Source organism: Magnolia sinica, chromosome 6 (assembly GCF_029962835.1).
Source record: "Magnolia sinica isolate HGM2019 chromosome 6, MsV1, whole genome shotgun sequence".
NCBI lineage: Eukaryota > Viridiplantae > Streptophyta > Magnoliopsida > Magnoliales > Magnoliaceae > Magnolia > Magnolia sinica.
In genome coordinates, this window is record NC_080578.1 from 20,220,568 (window position 1) to 20,248,298 (window position 27,731).

General features: G+C 38.6%; 1 protein-coding gene across 1 annotated transcript; it reads left to right on the forward strand.

The window, feature by feature from the left end:
• Window positions 1-335: 335 nt before the first annotated feature.
• Window positions 336-19,807, forward strand: LOC131248478 (protein phosphatase inhibitor 2-like). The gene is made up of 6 exons (XM_058248758.1): window positions 336-540; window positions 7,449-7,513; window positions 16,071-16,183; window positions 16,290-16,460; window positions 17,132-17,155; window positions 19,015-19,807. Exons 2-6 carry the CDS (start codon window positions 7,509-7,511, stop codon window positions 19,278-19,280), a joined length of 579 nt encoding a protein of 192 aa, XP_058104741.1. The 5' UTR covers window positions 336-540; window positions 7,449-7,508; the 3' UTR covers window positions 19,281-19,807.
• The last annotated feature ends 7,924 nt before the right edge of the window (window positions 19,808-27,731 follow it).

The window sequence follows — 27,731 nt, forward strand, 5'->3', positions numbered from 1 at the left end:
TTTTCCCTTCATCTAGGTCTTTATGACTTAATCAACAGTTTGGATGTCAAATAAACAGTACAGTGAGCATTAGGAGGATTTTAATGGTGGATATCCAATCACTATTGTTTTCCTGTGGTGTGGTGCAACTGAGATTTATATCCCTCTCATTTTTGGAAATAAGCCCTAAAATGATCTTTAAAAATGGATGAACGGAATTGTTGAAGAACATACATCATGGTGGGTCCCACAGAGCACCGACCATCAGCCACCGGGCTAGTGGAAGGGAGAGTAGCCAATCCGTTTCCGTATATTCTCAGTTCCCTCATTTGGGGCCTAATTCCGATTCAGAACGGGTCCGGCCCACGAACACTGTCTGCGTATGGGGTAGACCTGATATTAATATCAGAGTCAGGGGCAGTTTGGGTAGTCCGAAAAAGGTCTTCTTATCCTTTTTCTGTTCGGCGGATTCGCAGGCGAGACAAAAACCTTTCCACATCCATTTCTCGTCCCTCAAATCTCCTAGAGTCTCCTGATCTCTCCACCCCTTTTTCTCTCAAGGTACCTTAATCTCGATTTCGACTGTTTTTTTACCCCCTTTTTTGCATTTTCCCCATTTTTTTCTTTTTGAAACGCGAATCTGGATGTGTTTCGTTTCTCGATATGGAAATGTCTTAATTTTAGTTGAGTTTTTATTTTCTCGTTTGCAGATCGATTGATATTTTGTGGAAAGGGGTTTGGTGAATGTTGTTTATTGATTTTGGTTTTGGTTTGTCAGAGTTGGATTCCGAAATTGTCAAATAATTGCTATTTCTGAGAATTATCTGAGATGCCAGGTGCGTTTGGTTGCAGCAGATATCATGAAATTTCATGATTAATCAGTCTATTTGGTGCAAAATTTCATGATATTTCATGCAACCAAACACGCCCATAATCCGTGATTTGAAATGGTGCCTTTGTGATGGATAGGATGGAGCTCTTTCTTTCCAACACAACACGAGTAAAACAAGGCTCCAGAGTGAAAAAATTATTTTTCTTCAATCCTTCAGTGGCCATGAGCCAAATACAATATAAATCAGTAATCAAGGATTCCTATCAATCAATACGCATGTGCTGATGTTCATGATCCGAACCTTTCGTCTATTTGGCCCCATTGTAGATATAGGGTGTGCCTCGAAATTAGGTGATCTTAGCCACTGATTGGAGGAGTCATGAGGATTACAAATGATCCGCTGGGAAAATGTCCAATCTACAATCAACATTCATGGGCAAAAAACATCCAGTCAATGGATTATTATTATTATTATTATTTTGCATGGCATTTCTATGGTAGTTTACAATAGATGAACAGTGCGAATCTTGACATTTGGGTGACGCGTATGGAAATGTAATTCTTGATAATTCATTTAGGTGTCGTTTGGTGGCTGGGAGTTTAAAGGTTATTAATGGATCTGTTTCCAGGAAACAAATTACCTAAGGATTGGATTTTGTGAGTCATGTCTGGCAACATGGAATTTAGTGCTGTAGAATCCAGAAGGTTGTTTGGATGTTGAGAAAGCATTGCTAGGAGTTCCTTCTATGGTCAATGCATGTTGGGTTATACAACAGATCAATGGCCTGGATTAGTACTAAGTCATGGGTTACACACGTCAGATAACTCCCCATTCAGAGAGAGAGAGAGAGAGAGAGAGAGAGAGAGAGAGAGAGAGAGAGAGATGTGCAGACTTGTTCTATTTGGATGCACCGCTTTCTTGCAATAAATTTTCAGAAATAGGCCAATGTTTTGATCTTATTTTAGATTTTGGTCCAACTTGTTGGTTAAATCACAATGTGAGGGCAGAACTTAGCAAATTCTATTGTTCTGCCAGTCGTTAGCAAAATGCTGTGGTATTTAATAAAAAAATCATTAAATTTTTTTGTATGGCAATTAAAAGAAAGAGATTGGTCATCATCCATTGATAGAATTTGAGTACGTGGAAAAATTTAATGGAGAGGAATCAATTTATACAGGAGTACTTAAGGGGAAAAAATGATTTGGGAGAGACAAGCAATGACATTCATCAAATAAATCATTCTATATATATATATACCCAATGCTCAGCTGCGCTCTAGTTCTCACAAGTTCTCTCAACATTCATCAAATAAATCATTCTATATATATATATATAGCCCAATGCTCAGCTGTGCTCTAGTTCTCACTAGTTCTCATGAGAACTTTATGAGAACTCATCACACTTGATTTGAGATCAAAATTTGAACGGTCCACGTGATGCAGCACCCCATGAAACCCCCAAGGCCCAACTTTTACCCTGGTCCAAAATTTTGGTAGGCCATGGAAAAAGAAATCAGTTTCTTCCCTTGATTTGCATCTCTTTGCTATGGCCCACCAGAGTTTTGGATTAGGGTGAAAATTGGTCCCTGAGGGTTTCATGGGGTGCCGCATCGCATGGACAGTTCGGATTTTCGGCCCATGACGCATGTGCAAAGGTGCGCAAGTGAGCATGCCTCTATATAAATGCTCACCTGCACACCTTTGCACACGTGTTATGGGTACAAAATCTGAACGGTCCACGTGATGCGGCACCCCTTGAAACGCCACGGGCCCAACCTTCAGCCCGATCCAAAACTCTAGTGGGCCATGGAAAAAGGAAACAATTTCCTCCCTTGATTTGCATCTCTCTTTGCCATGGCCCACTAGAGTTTTGGATCAGTCTGAAAGTTGGGCCCGTGGGGTTTCAAGGGGTCCCGCATCACGTGGACCGTTTTGATTTTGTGCCTATGACACATGTGTGAATGTGTGAGCAGGAGAGTAGGCCTATATATATATATATATATATGTATATATTTGTGTGTGTAGTCTAAATCATAATAAACAGAAACATTTCATTCGTTTTCTTTTTTGGCCATATGATGGTTTTCTAACTATGTTTTTGACCTTTCAAAGAAATGCGTATCCATGTAGCAGCTTTCACCCGTTTTTGTAGATGATTCTGTCTTGAATTGGTTTTTCGCATTGGATATTGGATGTTCAAAACATAGCCATAAAACTGAGACTCAACTCAAAACTTGGCCGAGACAACTTGACTTGGCAAGATCTCAACTCGAGTTATTGGGAAACTCACCCTTAAGCTTGACGCGGAAGAGATTCATTGAATCAGTTGCGTCACTCATGGAGGCTTGAACCAGGTCACTTGGGTGGATGCAGAGGTTCAAACCAAGGGCCATAGTCACGGGTGACAATATTTTATGTGTTGGTACCATACCATGTATTGCACCCTTGGGATACAAAAAATTGGGAGAAACATCAAGAAATATTGCATGTATTGCAGTTTGAGGGGAACATTAGAAAAACTTCTGGAAGATGACGGAATTTATCAATGAAATTTCTAGAGATGTTAAAAGACATGATTACCCACTTTTTACTCAAAACATTATAAAAACTATGCATAATAGTTTTCCATTGTTTATGGGACAGCTATTCATTGTTGGACAAACAACTAAGACTCATATCCACATGATGTTATGAGGTGGCTCCAAGTTGTCACCTCTTTCTCAATTGGGCACCCGTAATGCTACTCCACATAATTGCAGTACTGTATGTAGCTCATGAGCTGATTATACCAAGCCTTACATATCTCTCGGCTACTTATTTTCACCAAACTCAATTGTTTACCCATCGATTGATTGTGAGCAGTAACCATCACCCCCACTAGCACCAGTTGTGCTTGTGGCTTACCGGCTGGTCACCTTCCCCACCTATATGCATGTCCTGGATACCTCTTCCCATAAGCATATCTTTGTTCTGATCTATAGCACAGATTTTAAGTACCAATTTCATAATGCATCTCACTTGGGATCGAAACTAGTACGGCTTGCCTTGACTTGGTCTGACTTGGTCCCATTTCGTTCATATGGCTTGGCTGATACCAAGTCATGTTGGACGATATTTAAAACCATGATCTGTTAGCGTAGTTCTGACCATATCCATAGTTGGATGACTGCAAATGAGTGTCATAGCCATTGGAGTGGTGCATCCCATAGCCATATAATGCAGCATGGAAGTGGAGCACCTCCACTCATTGCCGACATCTATAGGCTCCGTGCAATAGCCTCCTCATTGCCTTTTTATCATCTCCTATAACATGAGAACTACATGTTCATAAACGTATATTTTCCACACAAATTGCAATTATAAAGGGCGAAAATGCAAGAATTTGAATTCCCCCAATATCTTCCATTTTCCACCTTCAAATCCGAAATTTGTTGCCTCAATTACATAGCAATTCATGAAACTCATGTATATATGGATTTGTACTTGTTTTCTTCCTAATCTGTTGGAAAAATGAACTTAAACAACTGAAATAAATATAAATAAATTCACATATTAGTTTTTTTTTTCTACTTGATTTTGCTCCCAAATTGCAGTTTCTACACCAAAATTGTGTTTCAATGCAAAACAACTCAGGTGGAGTTGCCAAAACACACGTAGGAACGAATTTCCCCAAAAAATCTGAGCTAAAATGGAACTTTTTAACTTTTGAATTTTTGTTGATTTTTCAGCGGTATATATACTGATATCACTCAATACTTGTGCTATTTCACAAGTATCAATTGATACTGTGTAATCTTATAGAGTGTTGCTTTGCCAATATATAGTGATAATGATATCGATAATGTCACGATATATCAGTATATATTGACCATTGTAGTTGATACAATGCATTTTTATGTTACACACCCATAATATTGCATCAACACCATGTTGATATTGATAATAGCAGATAATTTTTGGATGCATTGATCACTTACTGATGCAAGTAACTAAACCACCAAATCATCAACATGTTGCTTGCCTACTTGTTGAAGTATTTTGATTTAGAAATGCCTACCTCCATCCCACCGGACCACTATGGTATCCTCCGTTGAGTGCATACAACCAAAATGGCATGCTTATATGACATCCAAGCTGCTGAATAGATAGCCCCACATTGAAAATCAGTGGATGCATATGACAACCAATCCATTCATCAGGTGGCCACATGTGTAAATTGAGTAAATCAATTGTCCATCCATTGCTTTCTACATTGTGACCCACCTGATGAATGGATCTGCCTGATTTTTGCTACGAATTATCTTCAAGTTGGGGCCTACTTCTTCCATGGCTTGAATGTTTGTATACGCATGGCGCTTTGATGTATAAGCTCAATAGATGGTAACTTAATGGTCTATTAAGATGTCAATGTGAACATTCCTCATTTTACATAATTTAACTATCTACGACTGTTAAATATTTTGTTAGTCGTTACCCAATAAAGTCTGAAGACTCTATGATCAACCTAACCCAGCTGGAAATGATGTCGAGTTTTTGTGTTTCTAGGAGTATTTGTAGAAATAGAAATTCAGATTTAAGTCCACTTTATCCTTGGTTGAAGTGCAACTTTTGGATGACTATTTTTTTCTTGTTCTTCATTTTTCTTTTATTCTTTTTTTGGTTTTTTTCTCAATAATATTTCAGTATTGTATTTTTTTTTAAAATCATTGTTTTTCCTCATGCGTAATAAGTTTACAGGTTTGAAGTTTTTTGTAAGAAATGCTTTCTATAAATCATGATTTTTTCCCTGAAATCATGATATTGTTGCATTTGGTGCTGGGTTTTTGGCTTTTCTTGTTCCGCTAGTTTCCTTTGGGTCCATTTGGATCTTTGCCTCTTTCCACTAGTGATATGGATGCTTTTCAATTCAATATCGTTAGCATCGGAAAGGTAGGCATAGTGATTTGCAGTGCAAAGCACCTTTTCTGGATTCAAAGCCAAGCAACATTCATCACCCATGATACAAAGAGGAGCAGATGTTGTCCACTAAGCATGGATTTCTAATTGTGGTGGTTTGTTGATGCGGACATCAGTGGTGCGCCCTTTAAAGTGTACCAGAGGAACAGGCGTCGCCGACAAAATATCAGAGCGGAGGAGTTGATGTGGATGGACGGCGAGTCCATCGGACCCACTTTCTGACGCGCTATGAGTGCAGGAGCGTTATGACCGCTCCCCGACCATAGATTCATGGGTCGGATTTTGCACCCTACCACACGGGTGTTCACCCCGACCATAGATCCGTTGGTCGGATTCACACCTTACCATATGGGTGTTTTAGTTTTAGACTTTTTTGTTATTTTTCTTGTTTCAGGGGCTTTATTGCAACTTTCTTTATTTTTCATCTTTTTGTTATTTTTCTTATTTCCAGGGGCTTTTAGTGCACTTTTACTTTTTTCCATAGCTTATATATACGTTGTGAGGAACCCTATTTTCGTTATTATTGAATGAATAAGAATTCGTCTATTTTCTTCCTCTTTATTCAAGAGATTGGGGTTTCAAGATTGACCCTTGGGTGTTGAGGATTCCGCCCCGATTTCGGGTTTCCCTTTTTCTAAGATCTTTGAGGTGCAGGAAAAGGCAAGAATCATCCTCCTCATTTTCTTTTGACGACAAAGGACCCATACCTTCTTCATCTCGAACCCCTCATCCTTTACCCATTTCGTTTCTATCCCTTTCTAGTTTGAACGGAAAAGAGGGATGGTTAGTCAGTAGAATCAAATCCAAGCTTACTCGTGGGCTAACTTATGCTAGATCTGGGATATCCTCATATCCTAAGGTCTTTTTTTACTGTTTACGTGATCTTATGCTAAGGGGCATGATTCTGACGTAATAATTTCATCTTTGTGTTGAGATTTATCTAATCCCTTTGTTTGAAAACAGTTAGTTAATTGGTGTATTTATTTGAATATTCTTTAACCTGATTATACATGCATATAGGGTTAGGTTATCACATTTCCCTGCATCATTTGTCAAAAAAAGAAAATGCACCCTTATTATTTTTGGCTTTCGTTTTGATCTGTAATGGTAATTTATTGAGAAAAACAAGCAAAGAGGATGTGGTCCAGCTGTGTTTTCATTGCCTGTATCCTTAGGCATTTTTTCTGCTCTATGCGCAAGCGCATTGAACACATTCAGTTTTTTAAACAGGAGGAAATGCCAAGTCGATGATGTTTCCTAGCATTCAAAATGTGGAAGTAACCCTTAAATTGCTTGCATTCCTTTCAGGTCCAAATTTTTTTGGAAGTCTTTCAGGTCCAACTTGAATGTAACATAATTACAATTTGAAGCTAAAACCTCGTAATGAATGAAGAGGAAATAGCTATTTGGTTATTTGCACTTTATTAGACAAATGATCGCAATTTAATTCGATAGGGTATCCAAATGCACCCTAGGGCCCTATTATCTCTAGTCATTCGTAGTTTGATCCAGTATAGTTGAAGATAATAGATACACTGTCCAATATATTGTCTGGAATATCTGTTGCAGGTTTTTTCTAATATATTGAGAGTGCTTCGACTGTCTTGGTCTGATTGGAGTATTTCGATGTATTCTAAGAAATTGTTGAGAAGTTCTCTCATTTTTGTTTTCTTTGTTATAGCAGGTCTATTTGACATTACTAAGGGTGTTTCAGTCATTTAAGGCGGCATTTATTCAAAATATGAGGTAAGTCATGCCATTTACTGGGAAAAAAAAAAAGATCTTTTTTTTTTTCTATAATTCTACTGATTTTGCTCCGAGTCCAAATCCTTTTGCAATTTTATTTTTTTTATTTTTTTATTTTTATTGCAACTGTTACAGTCACCATACTGTATGCCTGTTAAGCATATAGCTTCTTTAGCTGCTTTTGGACAAAGATCATGGACATGATCAGAATAATTTGCACTTCATTCTTATCGCCTAACTAGGATTTGTGATATCTAAATAACTTATTGGTCGTGTTTGGATGTTTTGATGGATAGATGGTTTGGTCATAAATTGTTTAGTTGTGTTCGCTTTTAATTTTGGTTTTCTACAATATACAAATGGTTGTGGAATATGATTTGAGTCATTAAATGGTCATAGACTCATAATCATGGTTTAATTCAATTGGAAGATTTTACTTTATGATTAATTCCTTTTAATGGTTGTGTAGCAATTGAATCATTTAGGGCCCGTTTGGATACCACCAAATTAGTCACTTTTTCTACTTACAGCAGTAGATAAGTAAATTTGGTTTATGATTGATATAAGTAACTTTTTTTATTTAAATTTACTTAATCACTTCAGGTTAAGAAGTTGAAATCAAGATGAGCTACTTGAGGCATAAGTAGTTTATCTTAAGTAACTTATGATCGAAACGCCTTCTTAGGGTCCGTTTGGTGTGCATCATAGTGTTATGCACATGGGCATAATGCTATCCACATATACTATTTTGCATTTGGCTCACTAGTTGACAATGCTCGCTAGTTGACAATGCAAATAATTAAATTATCTCAATATCACTATTTCCGTATGTTTTTTGCCACTTTAAATGAGGAGTTATCAGCATAGCTTGATTCCGAGTAATTTGCGGAATCCAGCTATTTCGACAAGAGGGGTTTTAGGATGAGTTGCATTGTCACGTGTCAGGAAGAAACTTGCATTTAAACCACACCGTCCGTTAGGTGCACACCTCGTTTTAACCATGGATCCCAAAAATCAAGACCATAAAAAATTAAGGTGGCCCACACCATGTGAAACAGTTAGCATTGGGACACCTAACATTAGTTGTGTTTAGTGCCATGGAAGTACTTGTATGTCATCCGGTCCATTCATTTTTTGATCCCTACCAGGATGAAGGGACTTCCAAAAAAATAGGCCATTCAAGAATTAAGGTGGGCCCCACTACGTGAATGTAGATGTTTTATGAAGGATTTTAAACTATTTCCTATGGTTTGGCCTACATGAATTTTGGATCAATCTGATTTTTGGATTGGGGCCAAATATGTTGTGGCCATTGTTTGGAGTATCCCCGATATTATTTATATCTCCAGCTCGTCGATATCGATAACACTATAGACTCAAAAATTTCAGATATTGGCGATGTATCGCTAAGTATCGCCAGTGTATCGATATCACTAATATTTTCAACTGTGTAAATTCCAGGTGTCTTGTATCACCAATGTATCGATATCGCCATTATTTTTGTCTATGTAAATTTTTAGTGTTGCTTGTATCGGCAGTGTATCAATGATATGTTGATAATATTACCAAAAATCTGTTTATTAAAAAAAAAATCATTTCAATTTTTTTTATAGGTATGTGGTTGTATGTAGGATTCAAATTTTCGACGATAATATCAATCATATCATGATATTATTGGTATCACAATATGGGCGATATTGAGACCACAATCTTTCGTTTCCTTTCCAGTTGTTGACGATCGACAATGTTGACAAATCGCATACGCGACCGCATATTATTTTTAAATTTGAAATTTTGAAAAATAAGTGAATTTAAAATTAAAAAAAAAAGAAAAGAAAAGAAAAGAAAAGAAAAGGAGGAGAAAAGAAATTAATGTAGAGAAAGAATGTAAGAGAGAATGGGAGATTAGAGAAATAGAATGTTAAATGCGTGCGTGTGTGTGTGTGTGTGTGTGTGTGTGTGTGTGTGTGAGAGAGAGAGAGAGAGAGAGAGAGAGAGAGAAGAATGTATATATCTAGATTCTAGAATCTAGAGAATGATTGTGTTGAAGAGAGTGAGTGTAGAGAGAAAGAATGTAATGTAAGAGAAATAGAATAAGAGTGAATGTAGAGAGAGAAATGTAGAATGAGAGTGCTTATTCTTGAATATTGAATCTTTGATTTGATCTTTGTAAACTTCTATTCTTGATCAATCTTTGTAGAGGATTTGTAGAGATCAAGATTTAGACTTGGAAGTTGGAAGTTGAAAGTAGGAATGTAAGAGAGAGATTATTAGGATTAAGGAGTAAAAGAGAGTAAGAGAGTGTTTGGAATGATTCAATGTTGCAAATGGAGGGGATTTGAGTGCCATTTTATAAGAAAAAAGTGGAAATTTTGCAAAAAATAAAAAAATTAAAGTGCCAACGGTTAGATTTCTAACCATTAGGCAAATATGCAATCACATATGCAATTGCATACATCATTTATGCAATCTCATGTTATCACATATGCATGCTGATTGATGTCATATGGGATCTGTTGATGCATGTGCACTTATGCGATCGCATATGACAACACTAGTTATTGATATTCTGAAATATCCAATGGATGTTTGGATGGAAGGTTGGATGGTTGGATGGGATGGTTGGACTGGTTTCTTACAACAGAATATGCTTTTAAGCCCCCATTAAATGGAAACTTACTATGTAAGCATTCTTTTTGCAGCTTTTTTATTCTTAAATATGTGTATTTTAACATCTCTCGAAGTTTCACTAAAAAATTCCACCATTTCCCCATTGCTTCCCCGCATTTCCGATTATCGGCAATATCGATATTGTTTATGTATCCCCAGCCAGTGGGGCTTGTAGCGATACTGATATTTCAAACACTGGTTGTGGCACACTTGATAAATGGTTTGGATCTTATGCAAATGTGCCATTCCCCATGTTGGCAGTGGGCAACCCTCACTCAACATGCCTACCTTAGCCTCATTGTTTCTGACTTTTTAAAAAAGGAGTTAAGAACTTAAGCCGGGCAGGTTATTATGGTGGTTAATGCATGCGCACTTAAAAATTTGTCAAGCTGTGATGCTTTTAAGACAATCTAAACCATCCAAATTGTTGAATTAAGTATGGATTGAGCACAAAGGAACAAATATTGTTGAATTAAGTATGGATTGAGCACAAAGGAATAATTGCATGTATTGCTCGCACGTAATGATGTGAGAAAGTATCTAGTATTTAATGTTTTGCATTATCCTCACACTCTTATTTGGATAAGTAGTTGCACTCAGTGTTCGAGTTGTCGGTATCGCTACAAGTTTCGTTGGCCAGAGATAAAGATATAATATCGTTATCACTGATAATATCGCCAATAACTGGAAATACGGGGAAAAAGAGGAAAACATGGGGAAAATGATGAAATTTTTCAGTGAAACTTCAGGACATGCCTGAATACACGGTTACATATTCAGGAATGAAAAAAATCATTCTTAGAATGCATTAAATAATAAGTGGGGCCCACCGTGGAAATAAGTGGTTTATCCACACTGTCCATACGTTTTTTCAACTCATTTAAGGAGTTGAGCCCAAGGTTGAACCATATCCAAATCTCAAGTGGATCATACCACAGGAACAGTGGGAATAATGACTTCCACCGTTGAAACCTTCCTAGGCCCTATAGTGATGTCTATTTGTCATCCAAGCTGTTAATAGATTAACTGTGTAGATATTTCCACCGTTGAAACCTTCGTAGGCCCTACAGTGATGTCATCCTCGGATATGATTCATTTTTTGGATAATGCTGTAAAATGATCTCTAACAATAGATTAACGGTGTAGATATAATAAATATATCACTGTGGGGCCCATGTAACTTTGATCTCCTTTGAACTGTTCGTACAACTTGGAGCTCAAGGAGCGTTAAAGCTCGTCTTCGCACGAACACGTACTAACAAGGTCAGTAGCCAAATCCGTGGAAGTGACGTCACCAAGCTCTGTGGACCCCACCATGATGCATGTGTTGTATCCATACCGTCCAACCATTTGTAGAGATCGTTTTAAGGCATGAGAAAAAGAATGAGATAGATCTAAAGTTCAAGTGGACCCACCACAGAAAACCGTGGGATCAGTCACATCCACCGTTGAAACATTTATAGGGCCCACCATGATGTAATTTTTAGATCCAACCTATTCATAAGTTAACATAGAGATAGATGAAGTGAAAACAAAAATATAAGCTTGATCAGAAACTTTTATGACCCCTAAGAAGTTTTGAACGGTGGATGTCACTGTCCCCACTGTTTTCTATGGTGGGATCCACTTGAACTTTAGATCGATCTCATTATTTTTCTCATGCCATAAAACGATCACTCCAAATGGATGGACGGTATGGATACAACGCATGCATCATGGTAGGGTCCACAGAGCTTGGTGATGTCACTTCAGTAGCTATTTGGCTACTGACCTTGTACGTACCTAATCCGTGCCCCTGCTCAACCTGTTACGTAGCTAATCCGCTTCCTCATGTTGGCGTCCATGTGGGGTCCACCATTATTTATTTATTTCATCCACTCCGTTCATCTATTTTAACACATAATTTTATGGCTTTACTACAAAACGGAAGAATATAAAAAACTCAAGTAGACCACACCACAGGAAACGAACAAATGGTGGACATTTAATCACTACTGTTTTCCCATGGTGTGGTCCACCTGAGTTTTAGATCTACCTCATTTTTTGGATCAAGCTCTAAAATAATATTTAAAAATGAATGGGAAGCATGGATACAACAGATGCATCATGGTGGGGCCCACGGAGCACCGACCTGCACCGTCAAAGCCTGGCGCGGATTGAGTAGCGAGACTGGCTATTGAAGTGACGTCACCAAGTTCCGTGGGCCCCATCATGATGTATGTTTTGTATCCACACCTTCCATCCATTTGGGGAGATCATTTTAGGGCAATATCCAAAGATTGAGTTAAATCCAAAGTTCCAGTGGACCCAACGCAGAAAATAGTGGGGACAGCGACACCCACTGTTAAAAACTTCTAAAGGCCACAAAAGTTTTAGATCAAGCCGATATTTGTGTTTTCTCTTATTTCATGTCTTTTTTAACTTTTGAACAGGTTGGATTTCAAATAAACATTATGGTGGGCCTTAGGATAGTTTCAATGGTGGGAATCACTCTCCCCACTATTTTCTGTGATGGGGTCCATTGCAGATTTTTATCTGCCTCGTTCTTTGGCTCATGACTTAAAATGATATCTCAAAATGGATGGACGGTGTGGATATGACACATACATCATAGTGGGCCCCACAGAACTTGGTGACGTAGCCGACTCGCTACTCAACCTGTCAGTATCTAATCCACGTCCGTCAAAGCCAGAGCCCAATCCCCAATTTCAGCTTAAACACCGAAAATCCCTCTCCCTCAACCTAAATTTTCAAAAATTCCTCTCCTTCCCACCCATATCTCCGGATTTTCAACCCGAAAATCCCTCACCCTCATCCTCAATTAAAAATTAAAAAAAAATAAAAAAATAAAAAAATAAAACCTCTGGCATCCGAGAAGATCTCGAGATTTTCATCGGCGATAACTAGGTATTACCGAAATCAAAGATTTTTTATTTTTTATTTTTTGTAAACTTTTTTCCGATTTTTACATATTTACGCAAGGATACAGTCGATATTCTCGGTGAGAATCCAAATTATCGACAATATCGAAAATTTCGCCGATATTTCGTCGATATTCTGTAGAGAAACGAAAAATTGGGGTTTCGGTTTCGCCAGTGCAGCGACACTGATATTATCGGTGATATTTCGATAATATCGCCGATAATTTAAACACTGGTTGCACTACCAAACATATGTCCATTTTCGTCATATTATGTCGACCAAATGGACCCTTAATTGGAAGTGATTCACTGGTTCATTGGAACATTTGAGTCGATGTGAGTTTCAGGGAGTGGTGTCTGAGTATCTAATGTATGCAATAAATTTAAAATTAGCTATATTTTCATGTTAAATTAGTTGGATAGCTAAAAATAATAATTTAAGAGCAGGTATGTATATGTCTCATGTATGATATAATATACATTAAGAAATTTAATAAGAGGCAATAATTGTGTATCCTACTATCTAATAATATCCTAATTGTGCTAATAAAATATTGATTTCCTAATACAGTAGGGCTCAAGCATGCTGGGCGAGAAACTGGCCTGATTGACTACTTTGCTCAAAAGTCTACGCCCAAGGCAAACCCACAGGCCTAAACACCAATCAAGCCCTGGCCTTAAGTGGGCTGGACTCAGGCCAGACTTGGGCCTGCCAAGCCCAACATAGACATCATGTTGTATCATGACAAACATGCGTAACTCAATTCCACTTTTTGGGAAGTTTAAAAATCTTTGAGATGCGGATTTCTTGCTTGTAGTCCCCTCCATTTTTAATGTATTTGGAAATAACCCCTTATGTGTATTTTTAAATAACACCCTATTAACCCTATTCTATTAACACCCTTGAATTAGCATTCCGTCATGTTCTGTGACAGAATAGCATAGCACGGTTAAATTGCAGCCATTAATGTTTCATAAGAAAGTTTTGCCCTTCTCAGGAAAGACAAGCTTGCCAAGCAGTGATCATTTTCTAGGGAGCCACCAAAATATCTGAACGTGCATACTATAGATGCTAACCATTGTTTTAAATAGCGAATAGCGTGTAGTGTAGCGTTCATCCCTCTGAAGCGTGAGGCATATGCTACATAGCGTGTAGTGTAAACTACATGCTACTTTTAGATTTTTAATCATGGTTGTTCTTGGTTGCACTAATTCCATGATATTCACCAAATTAGACTGATTAATAATGAAATTTAACAAAATTTCATGATATTTGGTGCAACCAAATGCAATTTAAAGTAATAGGAAAGGATAATCATTAAGTATAAAGTTAAAGAAAGGGCAACAAAACGGATTTAATACTGTTACTTATATTATTTTTACTCAAAGAATTAAATAATGAAAATAGAAAATGTAACAAATCATTGAAAATATTATTGATTTTAATGTTGTAATGAAAATAATTTGTAATGTGAGGTACGTAGCATGTAGCGTATGCAAATTATCATGTAGTGTAGGCTACACGCGACTTAAGAGCTATTTTCATGAGCTATGTAGCGTTAAGGCTAAGCTACGCTGCGTAGCGTAAGCCACACGCTACATGGCAAAGCTATTACTGCTTACCGATGATTGGAACGTGCATCCTAAGAGCACCAGCAATTGATCAAAACCACTCATCCAAAGGGTGCTAGCAGATGATCATAACCGCTCCACCAAAAGGTGCCATCACATGATTGAAATCACTCATCCAGTTGAGGCCCATGCTTCAATTATCCAGACCATTGGTCCCCCGTTTCCCACATTGAACATGAACCAGAAAAAAAAATAAAAAATCAATCCAATCTACTCAATGGGCCACCACATGATCAAGTCTACATCCAATAGGATGTGTTAGTTTTTTAGACATCTCCATCAACAATGGGGCACATCCAATCAACAGTTCTGGTCTCGAAACCATGGGGACCACAGGGTCCTTTGTGCATCAGGAAGTAAATGGTGTCCTAATGCACCAAAAACATTTCAAGTGGGTCCCATTGTTGATTTGGACGGTTGATGGATGTGCTTAAAAGTGTATAATGATTGCACCAAAAGTCTCAAATTTGGCACCCAGGGCGTGTGCTAGCAGAAGAACCTTTTTCACCGCTCTAAACCTACCATGTAATTGCAAATTCCAACCACCACCAGTCATGGAAAACCACCAGAATCCAATCATGTCATTCAGGATGCCGGTGGGTCAGCAACAGTGGTAGGAATTTAAGGTGAAGGCAGCCATGATTAACGGCCATTTCCTTTCTCCATAGCTATTTTACTGATCTCGGTACTTGTGCCTATAAAATGATTCGGTCACACAGAGCCTTAGTTTGGTTATTACACCAAAATTTTGCTGTTTATATGATTGTGTTTGCATAGGGTCTCTATTTTGGCTGTTTCTTGATGGAAATTTGGCCTTATATTGGATTTTGTTATGGATTAATTATCTGGTCTGGACAGTCTGGTGCATTAGGATGTGGAACTGTCCTGATGCACCCATTATGTAGAAGTGGTGGAAATGGTTCCATGATCCAGACCATTGATCTAATGGCTCAACTGAGGATGGAGGTGCCCCAAAAATCTTCCAGATAGGAAATTCCTAGCTACCCAATATTCTGTCATTTCCCAGGCCACTGCTGCATTTTTTTACCTTCTTCTTATCCATCTATTTGTAGTCCGCTGAGCAAAGGGTTGGGCTCTTCTAGTATGTAAGTTTTTTTTTTCTTTGGAAATCCACCATCTATCATGGAGCCCATGAGAGCAATGATCTGGATCATCAAACCATATGCCCACTAATATGTAATGTGTGCATCAGGACACTTCATGTCATTTTGCATTAGTACCTCTCAATTCCTCTTTTTCTATGACCTATTGTATTTTTATTTTATTTTTTATCACAATGATTATCCTATTTTCTCATAATTGTTGAGTATCAGGGGCCGTGTGAGGTGGAATGAGGCTAACTTGAATGAAATTGAAGCTAATAAACCTGTAAGGCAGAAAATCACTGAGCCTAAAACACCATACCACCGCATGACTGATGGAGATGGTAAATTGATGCAGCCATGTATTACTGCCTATATAACCATATTATTGTCATGAAAATATATGGAATGGTCACAAACAGTATTAACTGGATACAATGATTTTTGTAGGTTCGATATCACCAATACGAAATTTTGATAACTGCATGGGAAATGCTGAACATGCAGACGCAATTCGAAGTGCTTTGAATAATGTAGCGTCATCGAGTGTTATGTGTCCCCTGAAGAGCGAGGGTTGGGCATCTGATGATGAGGCGGATGCAATGGAGCAAGATGATGAAGGTTGTTAGCTTCACCTAATTGTCATATTTGACCTACATGCTTATAAACATGTTGCTCTTTTGCCGCACTTGATGCATCTGATGATATCATGGTTTGCTTAATCTGCAAATCGCTCTGTGGCTGATATTCTCAATCTCTAAATTTTATGCTTCCTACAGAGTTCATCCATTATTGCTGCTGTACTGTTAAGGTCCATGTTCATCTGAAAATGTAGTTGATTGTGCTACGTCATGCCATATATTGAGGTTTGCTGATCCTAGACATGTATGTGAGGCAGTCCCATCTGCATTTGACCACATGGGCCTATGTGGTACACTGATGCAAGACTCAAGATATTCATCAGGTGGGTCCCACCATGTCAACGCCCTGGCTCAAAAAAAAAAAAAAATTTGTTAGAAATAAATGGACTGCTGAGAAACTCAGCCAAGCTCCATCCATCCATCCTTTTATGTAAGAAACTGTGACCCTGCTGATCAGTGATGGATAGGCAGGACTTTTGAGCTAGGGCATCTACAGGGTGGAATCCACCTGATGGACAGCTTTTGCACACATGAGCATTATTGGTGCATGTGGTGACATGTAGAGGGGTTGCCTTATACACAGGTGTGATTAGTGAACCTCAACAAATAATACTAGGTCATGACTAAAAATCCTTCTTTTTTCATTCGCAGAAAGAAACTGCACTTGTACTAAATGTGAAAAGGTGGAACCTGCCTTTTACCATATTAAGAACGCTCATGGAGCAAGCACTGCTTAAATAGATGAGAGGATGGAGAGAGGATCTCAGCACCGCTCTTTATTTGTTAGATCTCAGTTGCCTTTTCTTGTTCGTTGCATTGTGGATTTCTGCTACTCAGATCTGCAACCTATATATCTGTACCGTCCTAGGAATCAAATTTTCTTGGGGAGTGATAAATGGGAAGGGTTTCATTTCCCACCATCGACAACAAAAGTTTCATCTGAAAAAGAAAGGAAAAAGAAGAAGAAGAAGAAACAAACAAAATGACAAATTGAGCTCTAATCTCTCTATTAAAAACCTTGAATCTAACCTATCTTGTATCTTCCACTGGTGAAAAATCTATGGATCTGACCCTGTGATTATTTGCCTCCTTTGATCAGTCAATCCATGCTTTTGCTTCACACAGAATTGAAAATTCTCATTTATGCACAACTCAAAACACTCGTGAGTAGAATGAATTATTCAACTTCTTATCGAGTTTCTAACTCTTGGGGCTGTTTGGATTGGTAGAAAACTCTGGAAAACCATGGAAATGGAATCAATTTCCTCAGATGTGATGTTTTCCTCTGTTCGCATAAACAAAAAATGGGTGTTGAAATTGATTCCATTTCCATGGCTTTGCCCCTAGAAAAATGTTAAATCTAAATTTCTAAGATTACAAGAGACAGCTCTCACTGTTTGACCCTTAGCATTTCCATGTAAACCACGTGTTCTAAACGAACAGGTTCTCTTGACAAGTCTGAGGGCAACAACTGCTACCTTCTGCTCTGAAAGCTAGTAAAAATTGGAGTATGGTGCCCTTTATCAATGATCAGCCATGCAAATAACTGTTCCAATGGGATGTGTGCTTTTGTCCATTTGCCCTGTGTTCTGTGTAGCTGAACAGAGCCTAGCCGCAACTGCTAGCACAGGTTCAACTCTTTAGAGGAAAGGAGAAACGAGACCTGTCAATGCTTCTGATTTCAGAGTCTTTCATACCTAGCCATTCAAAATACCCATCTTTGCATGTCTGTATGGGTTACTGAAACTTTTTAGGCAGTCTACTTGGAATGTGCACACCTGTGATTTCCTGTATGCACTTTTTTTTTTTTTTTTTTTTTTTGTGAATAGATTGTGTTGTACTCTTGTAATTCTTTCTATGAGAAATCCCACCCTGCATTTGGCTATGGAATTTCTGATAGAAATTTGAACGGTGGATAGCATGTATTTCTTTTGTGAAGAGCATCCATGATTGATTGCGTACTTCTTTGCTTGTGCAAACTATTGATTAATCTGGACCAAAGTCATGCACCAGTAGTTTTCAGTTGTACCTAGTGGCCCCATGTTTCAGTCATCCAGACCATTGATCTGATGTAGCTAACCCTGGATGGACCATGCTCCCAAAACTAGTTCTAGATTAGAAGATCCTGGCCACCAATCTTGAGAATGTTACTGTGTTTCTTTTCTTAACCATCAATTTTCAGGCCATAAATTGAAAGCCTAGGATCTCCCTATGCAGGATATTTTTGGGATGTGGGTGCATCCATGGTGGGTCCCAACTGGCCAATGGTCTAGATCATCACAAAACTAGGAGCCCCATTTGTACAAAACTGAAAACTCAGATATGACGTGCATTACCTTGGGCGATATTATATGATTCCTCCCAGTGAACTGTCTGTTGTATCATTCTGAATGATCTACTCTCTGATTTATAAGAAATCTAATGACATGTTAATTTTGTAATGTGAACTGCTAATTACCTGATTCAGATTCAAGAAAGACCAAGAAAATCATAACGGTAACTTGCTTGGTTTTTCTCTCTTGATTGTCCTCCAGATTTTGATGCTGATAGAGACAGATTGAACTTTAAGGACCTTAGGAGGGCCCATTATGATGAATTCTGGAAGGTGAAGGAACTCCTACAGAAGGGGTCCTTCATGGATGATGAAGATGAGTATGACAACAGCAAGGGGAAGAGGCAAGATAGATGCGATTCATCGTCATCTTTGACAGGCGGCATGAGAGCAATAGACATAGAAGGTGAAACTTCCCCTCACCATGAACGACAGGAACAATCGGCTAACCACATTACAAAGGCATGATGCCAAAGCAGTCAATTGCCTTGGAATTGTCTTCTTGGTTTTATCATAACACTAGAAAACTGTATGGTTCAGCTCGACCAGTCCACATTTTCCATGTTTCTTATATGTTGGCAAATCGTCTACCTCGCACATAGCATGCACGCATGCACATCAATCCAGACTTTCTGAGCTGTGCCCATCCGTTGCGCTTACTGGACAAGCTGAATCGTTTGATAATAGACCATTGCCCTGTTACCCTTACATTCGATTGCCACCACCGTCAATTAGTAGCCAATAGATGTGATTAGGTGGATGCGTAATCCGGAATGGGGCCTGCAATTTGGATGATCTGAATTGACATGGATGTATGCTGCATGTGTAGTTGATGACTGATCTCCATCTAGAAAATGGCAGAAAATGTTAAATTAATCATGTAAATAGTGTTTTTTTTTTAAATTTTTCCTAATTCCTGAACTTTCTTCTGTTAGGCATCTGTATGTTGAGCAGACATTTCTAATAATAAAAAACCATTATTGGATTGGTCACAATCGATGCATTCCAGGAGGGCCTGCCCGCATCCAATCTTCTTTCAGTCGTGCTGGTAGGCCATATCCTTATCTAAGTGAGTATGTTACTTTTTTTTCCCCTTATTTATTTTTAAATTAAGGACAGAAGCATGCTTGCCGAGAATTTGATACAGATTGGTGCCAATCCAAGCTATTCATGAACAGTAGTTCAACTTACTGGTTGAGATAACATTTTTGCTATGGCATGTAAATGTTGGTTGGCGTCGAGAGCGTGGGGCCTGCCCTAGTCAGGTTTATGCCGTAATCCGATTTTTGTTGGCAAAGTGAGTTGGTTGACGCTGTGGACATCAGTGTGCATTTGCCAAGAATTAACTGAATTGTTGCAACATGCAGCTGGTCTAGCATACCTATGGCGGGCATGCATATGCATCCTATTATGCTTCTTATCAGATATCCTGGTTTCTACTTATTAAGTAGATTAGTATGTTTGGTAAACGACATACTTATGAGCCAATAAGTAGATAAGTATGCTGGGTAATAACATTTTAATAAAATCAAATCAAATCAAATCTATGTATGTGAAGGGAGAGGGCGTTGGCAATGACCCTGTTGGGTAGGAGAGAATGGTTTCTGTGCATAAACTATACACCGAAACTTGTGTGTAGTCACCTCCAAGTCTTTGATTGGAGGTCCATTTCATGATGCACAAGGACCAACGCCGTGATCCTTGGGTGGGCCACAGGCCCACGGCCCAAAGATTTTACAATTAAATGAGCATTTCCATTAGATTTTTGGACCGTCTTTTTGGATGGTTACTGTTAGCTTTTGTTGACCGTCCAAAAGCAAGCAGCTGATTGGTGGATTGGAAATTTTCGTGGCTTTTACACATGGCTCATCTCAGAGGTGAATCGATGATTGGAGTATGGACGGACTAGATTGATAAGTATGCGCATGTATTGGATGCTAGATAGGTTGTTACACTGGCTTTTTGATAGAGTTGTACACAAGCTGAGCTCGAACAGCTCACTCAGCTTTGCCCGATTTACATTGGTTTGACTCGGCTTGCATGATGACTCTGAGGCAAGCCAAGATTCATATGATCCAGTTTAACTAAGCTCGATTCCAAGTTGGATTAGCTCAAGCTTTGGTCTGCTCAATATATATATATAATTTAAAAAAATAATCCCAACTGCCTTATTTTACTTGGTCCTTTTTTAATTTTTCCTTTACAAACTCAATTCACCGTGCCTGCTTGAGTGTTTCTCTCTTGATATTGTTTTTTTAATGTCATTGTTTGGCCATAAGAAAATTTCAAATTTTAAAATTGAGATTTAGAATTTTGAATATTTGATTTGCAAATTGAAATGTTTAAGAGTCGAGTTGAAAGCCCAAGGAGAGAACGGACTAGTCAAACTAAGCTCCAATGTAAGCTCAAGGGTAAGCTTGAGAAAACCACAGATGACTCGAGCCAAGCTTGGCTCCACTTGCAGCGCTAGTTTTGTTACATATGTCATCCATTGGTTTAAATTTTAGGCCATGTTTGGTAAGAAGCAGATTACATGGTGAACCCAATACCATGTGTATGGACTGTGGGGCCCACCGTGATATATGTTTTATCCACATTGCCATCCATTTTGCGAGCTCGTTTCAGGGCCCACACCGTAGGAACAGCAGGGATGATAATGTCCACCGTTGAAACCTTCTTAGGGTCCACAGTGATGTTTATTTGTCATCCAACCTGTTCATAAGGTCAGCTAGACCTGTATGTAGGTAAAAAATAAATATGGACTTGATCCAAAAGTTCTATGGCTCAAAGAAGCTTTCAATGGTAGGCATTCAATCCCCACTGTTTCCTACGGTGTGGTCCATTTGTGATTTGGATGTGCTTCGAATTTAATTTCATGTCCTAAAATGATATGGGAAAAACAAATGGACGGCCTAGATAAAACACACACAACATGGTGGGGCTCACAGTCCTTGCACCACGTGGCTACCTCTGCGTCCGGTTTGGTAGTCCATGGGACGACGAAATAATTGGTCCCCTGCTCTCAACTACACTACACATACATGATGTGATCCGAAATCGGATTGCGTACTGAGTTATCCAGTACGCTCTTATCGTACTGAGTAAACTCAGTTGGGCCCACCTCGAATGCATGTGGTTTATCCATGCCGTCCATTCGTTTTTCCAGATCATTTTATGGGTTCAACCCAAAATTTATGCATATACAAAGCTCAAGTGGACCATACCACTGGAAAAAGTGGAAGTAGTGATTTCAACCGTTGAAAACTTTCTAAGGCCCCAAGTGATGTTTATTTGTCATCCAACATGTTCATAAGATCAGAAAGACATGGATGAAGGGAAAACACAAATATCAGCTTGATCTAAAACTTCTGTTGTCCCCAAGAATTTTTCAATGGTAGATGTTCAATTCACACTGTTTCCGGTGGTGTGGTCCATTTGAGGTTTGGATATTCTCCAAGTTTGGGGTAAAGCCCTAAAATTATGTGTTAAAAGAGATGGACGGAGTGGATACAATGCATGAATAACACTGGGGCCCAAAGAGTTTACTCAATACGCTTACCGTACTGAGTTACTCAGTACGCAATACGCTTCCATGTGATCCAGCCAGAAATATACTGATCCTCGACCCAATGCTATACTCGAGCCCTCAGTTGTGACAAGTGGGCCACATGGTTCGGTAATCCAGACCATTGGAATGTTGCATAATGACTTGGATAGAATATTCCACGCAAAGAAATCTTAACAGGGAAATCTTAACCGTTTGATTTCGAGCATAATAATAGACAGTTAAGGAAAAAATACAGCTATCATCCCTGTTCACAAGAAAGAATTCATTCAAAGGGTGGCGAGAGTTTTGAGACAGTTCGATGTAGCAATCCAACGATCTAGATTATCCAAATATGGGCCCTACTCATCATACCAGAACACCCGAGCATACTGTGAAAATCCTCGGGTGGAGGATCCTCTGAATACTCACTGGGGATGACACGGTGGAGCCGACAGAGGTAGCGCCATCTATAGCTTTGTATACCTTTTCGCTTGCTGGGAAAGTAAGAAAGCGAACAAAAAATACTGAAATGCTGATAAGCTTTTCAGTAAAAAAGTAACTTATAAATAATATTTAACTAAATTTAATTATCTTAATAAGTAACTTAATTTCTTATTAGTTAAAAAAATTGCTTATGTAGCTGCATCCAAATCAGCCCTCAGTGTCCATCAGATTGACAGTTAGAGAGGACAATGATTGATGGTCGGAATTCAATGAGCAAAACCAAATTGATTCTCAATCCTAACTATTCAATTAGCACCCATCAGATGGACTGTTATAAAGGACAATGATTGATGGTAAGAATTCAATGAGCAAAATCAGATTGATTCTCAATCTCAACTGTTCAATTAGCATCCATCAGATGGATGGTTAGAAAGGACAATGATTGATGGTAAGAATTCAATGAGCAAATTCATATTGAGTCTCAATCCTAACCGTTGAATTAGCATCCATCAAATGGACAGTTAGAAAGGATGATGATTAATGGTAAGAATTCAATGAGCAAAATCAGATTGATTCTCAATCCTAACTGTTCAATCAGCATCCACCAGATGGATGGTTAGAAAGGACAATGATTGGTGGTAAGAATTCAATGAGCAAAATCAGATTGATTCTTAATCCTAACTGTTCAATTAGCTTCCATCAAATGGATGGTTAAACAGGGCAATGATTGATGGTAAGAATTCCATGAGCAAAATCAGATTGATTCTTGATCCTAACCGTTCAATTAGCGTCCATCAAATGGATGGTTAGAAACGATAATGATTGATGGTAAGAATTCAATGAGCAAAATCAGATTGATTCTCAATCTTAACTGTTCAATTAGCATCCATCAGATGGATGGTTAGAAAGGACAATGATTGATGGTAAGAATTCAATGAGCAAAATCAGATTGATTCTTAATCCTAACTGTTCAATTAGCATCCTTCAAATGGACGATTAAAAAGGACGATGATTAATGGTAAGAATTCAATGAGCAAAATCAGATTGATTCTCAATCCTAACTGTTCAATTATCATCCATCAAATGGACTGTTAGAAAGGACAATGATTGATGGTAAGAATTCAATGAGGAAAATCAAATTAAGTCTAAATCCTAACCGTTCAATTAGCGTCCATCAAATGGACTGTTGGAAAGGATAATGATTGATGGTAAGAATTCAATGAGCAAAATCAGATTGGGTCTCAATCCTAACCGTTCAATTAGCATCCATCAAATGGATGGTTAAAAAGGACAATGATTGATGGTAAGAATTCAATGAGCAAAATCAAATCGATAACATCATCGAATCAATCCTAACAACTTGATTTTAGAAATTTGGTCCGGGGTGGACTCTCTCTTACCCAGTTCCACATTCCATTTACACCACAAACTTGTATGGATATTTGTATTTAGGTGGGCCCTAATCAATCTCTTGTTGTTGTTCTTGTCGATTTTGTCCGTTAGGCCCAAAACTCATATATATATATATATATGGAAATGGTACTATGAGGTCGGCCTCATGGGAACTTCCCATGAGGTCGAGCTGTGTGGGCCTCACCATGATGTGTGTCAAACATCTACCCCATCGGTCAGATGCACCGTTCCATGGTGGGCTATGGGCTTAAAAATCAACTCAATCCATGACTTGGGTAGGCCACACCACATACAACATTTGAGAGGGGTTATCCTCCCATTAAAACATGCATAATCATTCATTGGGCCACTGAGATGGGGTTCACAAATCTAGCTCATCCATTGTGTGTGTCCAACTTGAATGAGGGGTCAAACCAAGTTTTAGCCGCATCCAAAACTCAAGTAGGCCTCACCAAGTACTTTTATATGTTTTAAGCATGTCTTCATATGGTTTCAGATGGTATGCCGCAGTTGAGATCCAACTGATTTTTGGGATATACGATAACTTAAAAGGAGACCCATCAAGTGCACGATATTGATGTTTGACCCACATCACAGTGGGGCCCACATAGCTGACCTCATGGGACCTTACAATACCATTTCCCCCGCGCGTGCGCACACACATGTATATAGGGAAAAGGTTTTATGGGTCGAGCTTATGGGAACTTCCCATGAGGTTGAGCTGTGTGGGCTCTACAGTGATGCGTGTCGACCATCAAAACTGTGCATTTGATGGGTCCCCTTTAAATTATGGGATATCTCAAAAACCAGCCGTATATGGAACTCAGGTAGGCCATACCATCTAAAATCATGTGAAGACATGCTAAAACATATAAAAGCACTTGGTGGGGCCCACTTAAAATTTGGATGCATTTGAAACTTGGTTTGACCCCTCATCAAATTGGGACACACATAATGCATGGGCTGGATTTGTGAATCACATCTCTGTGGGCCCAACAAATTATTATGAATGTTTTAATGGAGGGTAACCCCTCTCAACTTTTGTATGTGGTGTGGTCCACACAAGCCATGAATTGACTTGATTTTTAAGCCCCAAGCCCAACATGGAATGGTGCATTTGACTAATGGGGTAGATGTTCGACACACATCATGGTGGGGCCCACACAACTCGACCTCATAGAAAGTTCGACCGCATAGAACCATTTCTATATATATATATATATATATATATATATATATATAGAGAGAGAGAGAGAGAGAGAGAGAGAGAGAGAGAGAGAGAGAGAGGTTTTAGATCCAGTCACAAGTGCACCTAAGTTTTGAGTTGTGATTTCAGCCCGTGGATACCCATTGCGCCCAACCCAACTCGATGCCAACTCGACCCAACTTGATACTTGTGATCGAGTTGGACTTGGTCTGGATTAGTCCAGGCCAAACCTAGACTTGGATCGCGTCAGGGATGCTAGACTCTGTACCGAGTTGAGTTCAAGTCAGGCCTATTTCAAAACCCAATCGAGTTGGGTCTGACTCGACTCGATGCCCACCTCTATAGTGGCCTTTCATTATGAACATGACTATATATTTTCACATGCGCCAATATCACAAGTGTATGGCGTATGAAGTTTGAGTAGCAGAGAAGATGAGCCTACCCAAAAATCAAGCAATTCTACTCATCAAGGGCCAAAATGAGTGTGTTGATCTAGCAAAAGATTTTTAAGTATAGCATTTGTTGGTATAGTCGCAACTAACCTGAATTGAGCTAGGTCTTGGGGACAACCTTCAGGATCCTCAATGCAAGCCATATGATGGGCTAAAATCTTAACATGCATCTCAAAACGAACTCTTCTAGATTTCACATTTAAAATTATGCGAGATTCCCGCCCATCATATTTAAATGGCGAGAGATGATAAAATCCTACTTAGTTCTGTATGCACTCAACTCATGTTTGTAATTGGGCGCATGCAATCTTTTCTTCTCTCTATGAGGGAGAGAGTGTGTTTTACACATTTGTAAACATAAACATAGTAGAAAGTCTATTTCAACTAAGAAATCCTATTATGGAACTTGGCCTAATCATATCATGAGGTAGATGGTGTTAAGCCCCTTGAGTGTTTATTGGATGCCTAAAAGTTTGTGTGGGTAAAACTGGCCATTAATAGTAGCATTACATATATTAGTGATATAGATGCGGGCTCATGTGGAGCACAGTCAATCCACGGTGCAAGTAGAGCTAGACATGAACCTACTTAGCTTTGTTAACTCGTTCGGCTTGGTTCAAAAAAGCTTGACTCGACTAGGCACGAAATTGGGTTCGAGCCAAGTCAAGCTATTTTATTCATGAGTTCGAAAAAAAAAAATTCAAGCTAAGTCCAAGCTAGCTTTCAACTCGGCCTGGATTTAAATATAAATATAATATATTATTATGGGTAAAATTGAACTGATCGGATGTATGGGACACGTGACAAAGTGACCATTAGAACAAACCCCCTGAACAGAGGTAGAAGAGATGAGCTGAGTTAAGGAATTTGTTATGGGTAAAATGGAGCTAAACATATGTATGAGATAGATGAGTTGAGCAGCGAGACTCAATAACTTTATATATTACTTGAGAGTCTGAAAATCACCCGACCTTCGGTGTTGGCTACTTTCTACTTCAACCTCAATTGTCACTTTGGCCCTTCAACTCGACCTCAGGTTCTGACCTCGACCTCGAATACCAACCTCGACCTTGGAATAAAAATATCCAGAGAGAATCATACACCATATATGGGCGGGATTGCCTAACAAGATCTCAACCAAGGATCACGTCAATTGAGAAGTAATTAGAAAAATATACGAGAGCAGATTCAAACTACAATACGAGTCCCTCCAATGTATCCAATAAATCTATCCAGATACACACACAACTCAGAAAGCTTATAAATACACTCCATGTTATGAGGAAAAGGTACGCACAACTATCTATATTTGACTACGCCCACTGTGAGCCCATAAGCTTGACTTAGGCATTGGAGGGTCCCCAGCCATAACTAACATCTCTAGTGTCTTATTACTCTTTACTCCTTTGTAGGTGCTCGAGAGTCTTGCAGAACACGAAGAAGGGTCGACCAGATTCAAGCATCAACATATATATACACATACACACACATATTATATGTGTGTGTGTACTTGAGGCTCGTTTGAGGTAAACACAAATGGAGGTAAATAAAATTAAGAGTAAATGACTTAATTATGTTTGGATGAGAGTAAATGAAATGTATTTGAAATCCAAATATTATGTTTTCACGGGACTAAATGGAAGGAACAAAAATGCACTAGAACTTTTTAATATATTCACATGAACACACGCGATAATCCAAATCAGCTTTAATATCCTAAGCCACTGCACAAATAAATTTTAGTAAAAAAATGAGGTTTGCAAGCTTTAGCCCGGCTACTAATTATAAGAATTACAAATAAGTAACCTGCCAACATGTTTTAACCCTCCATTTATTTGACTAACCTTTGAATGATT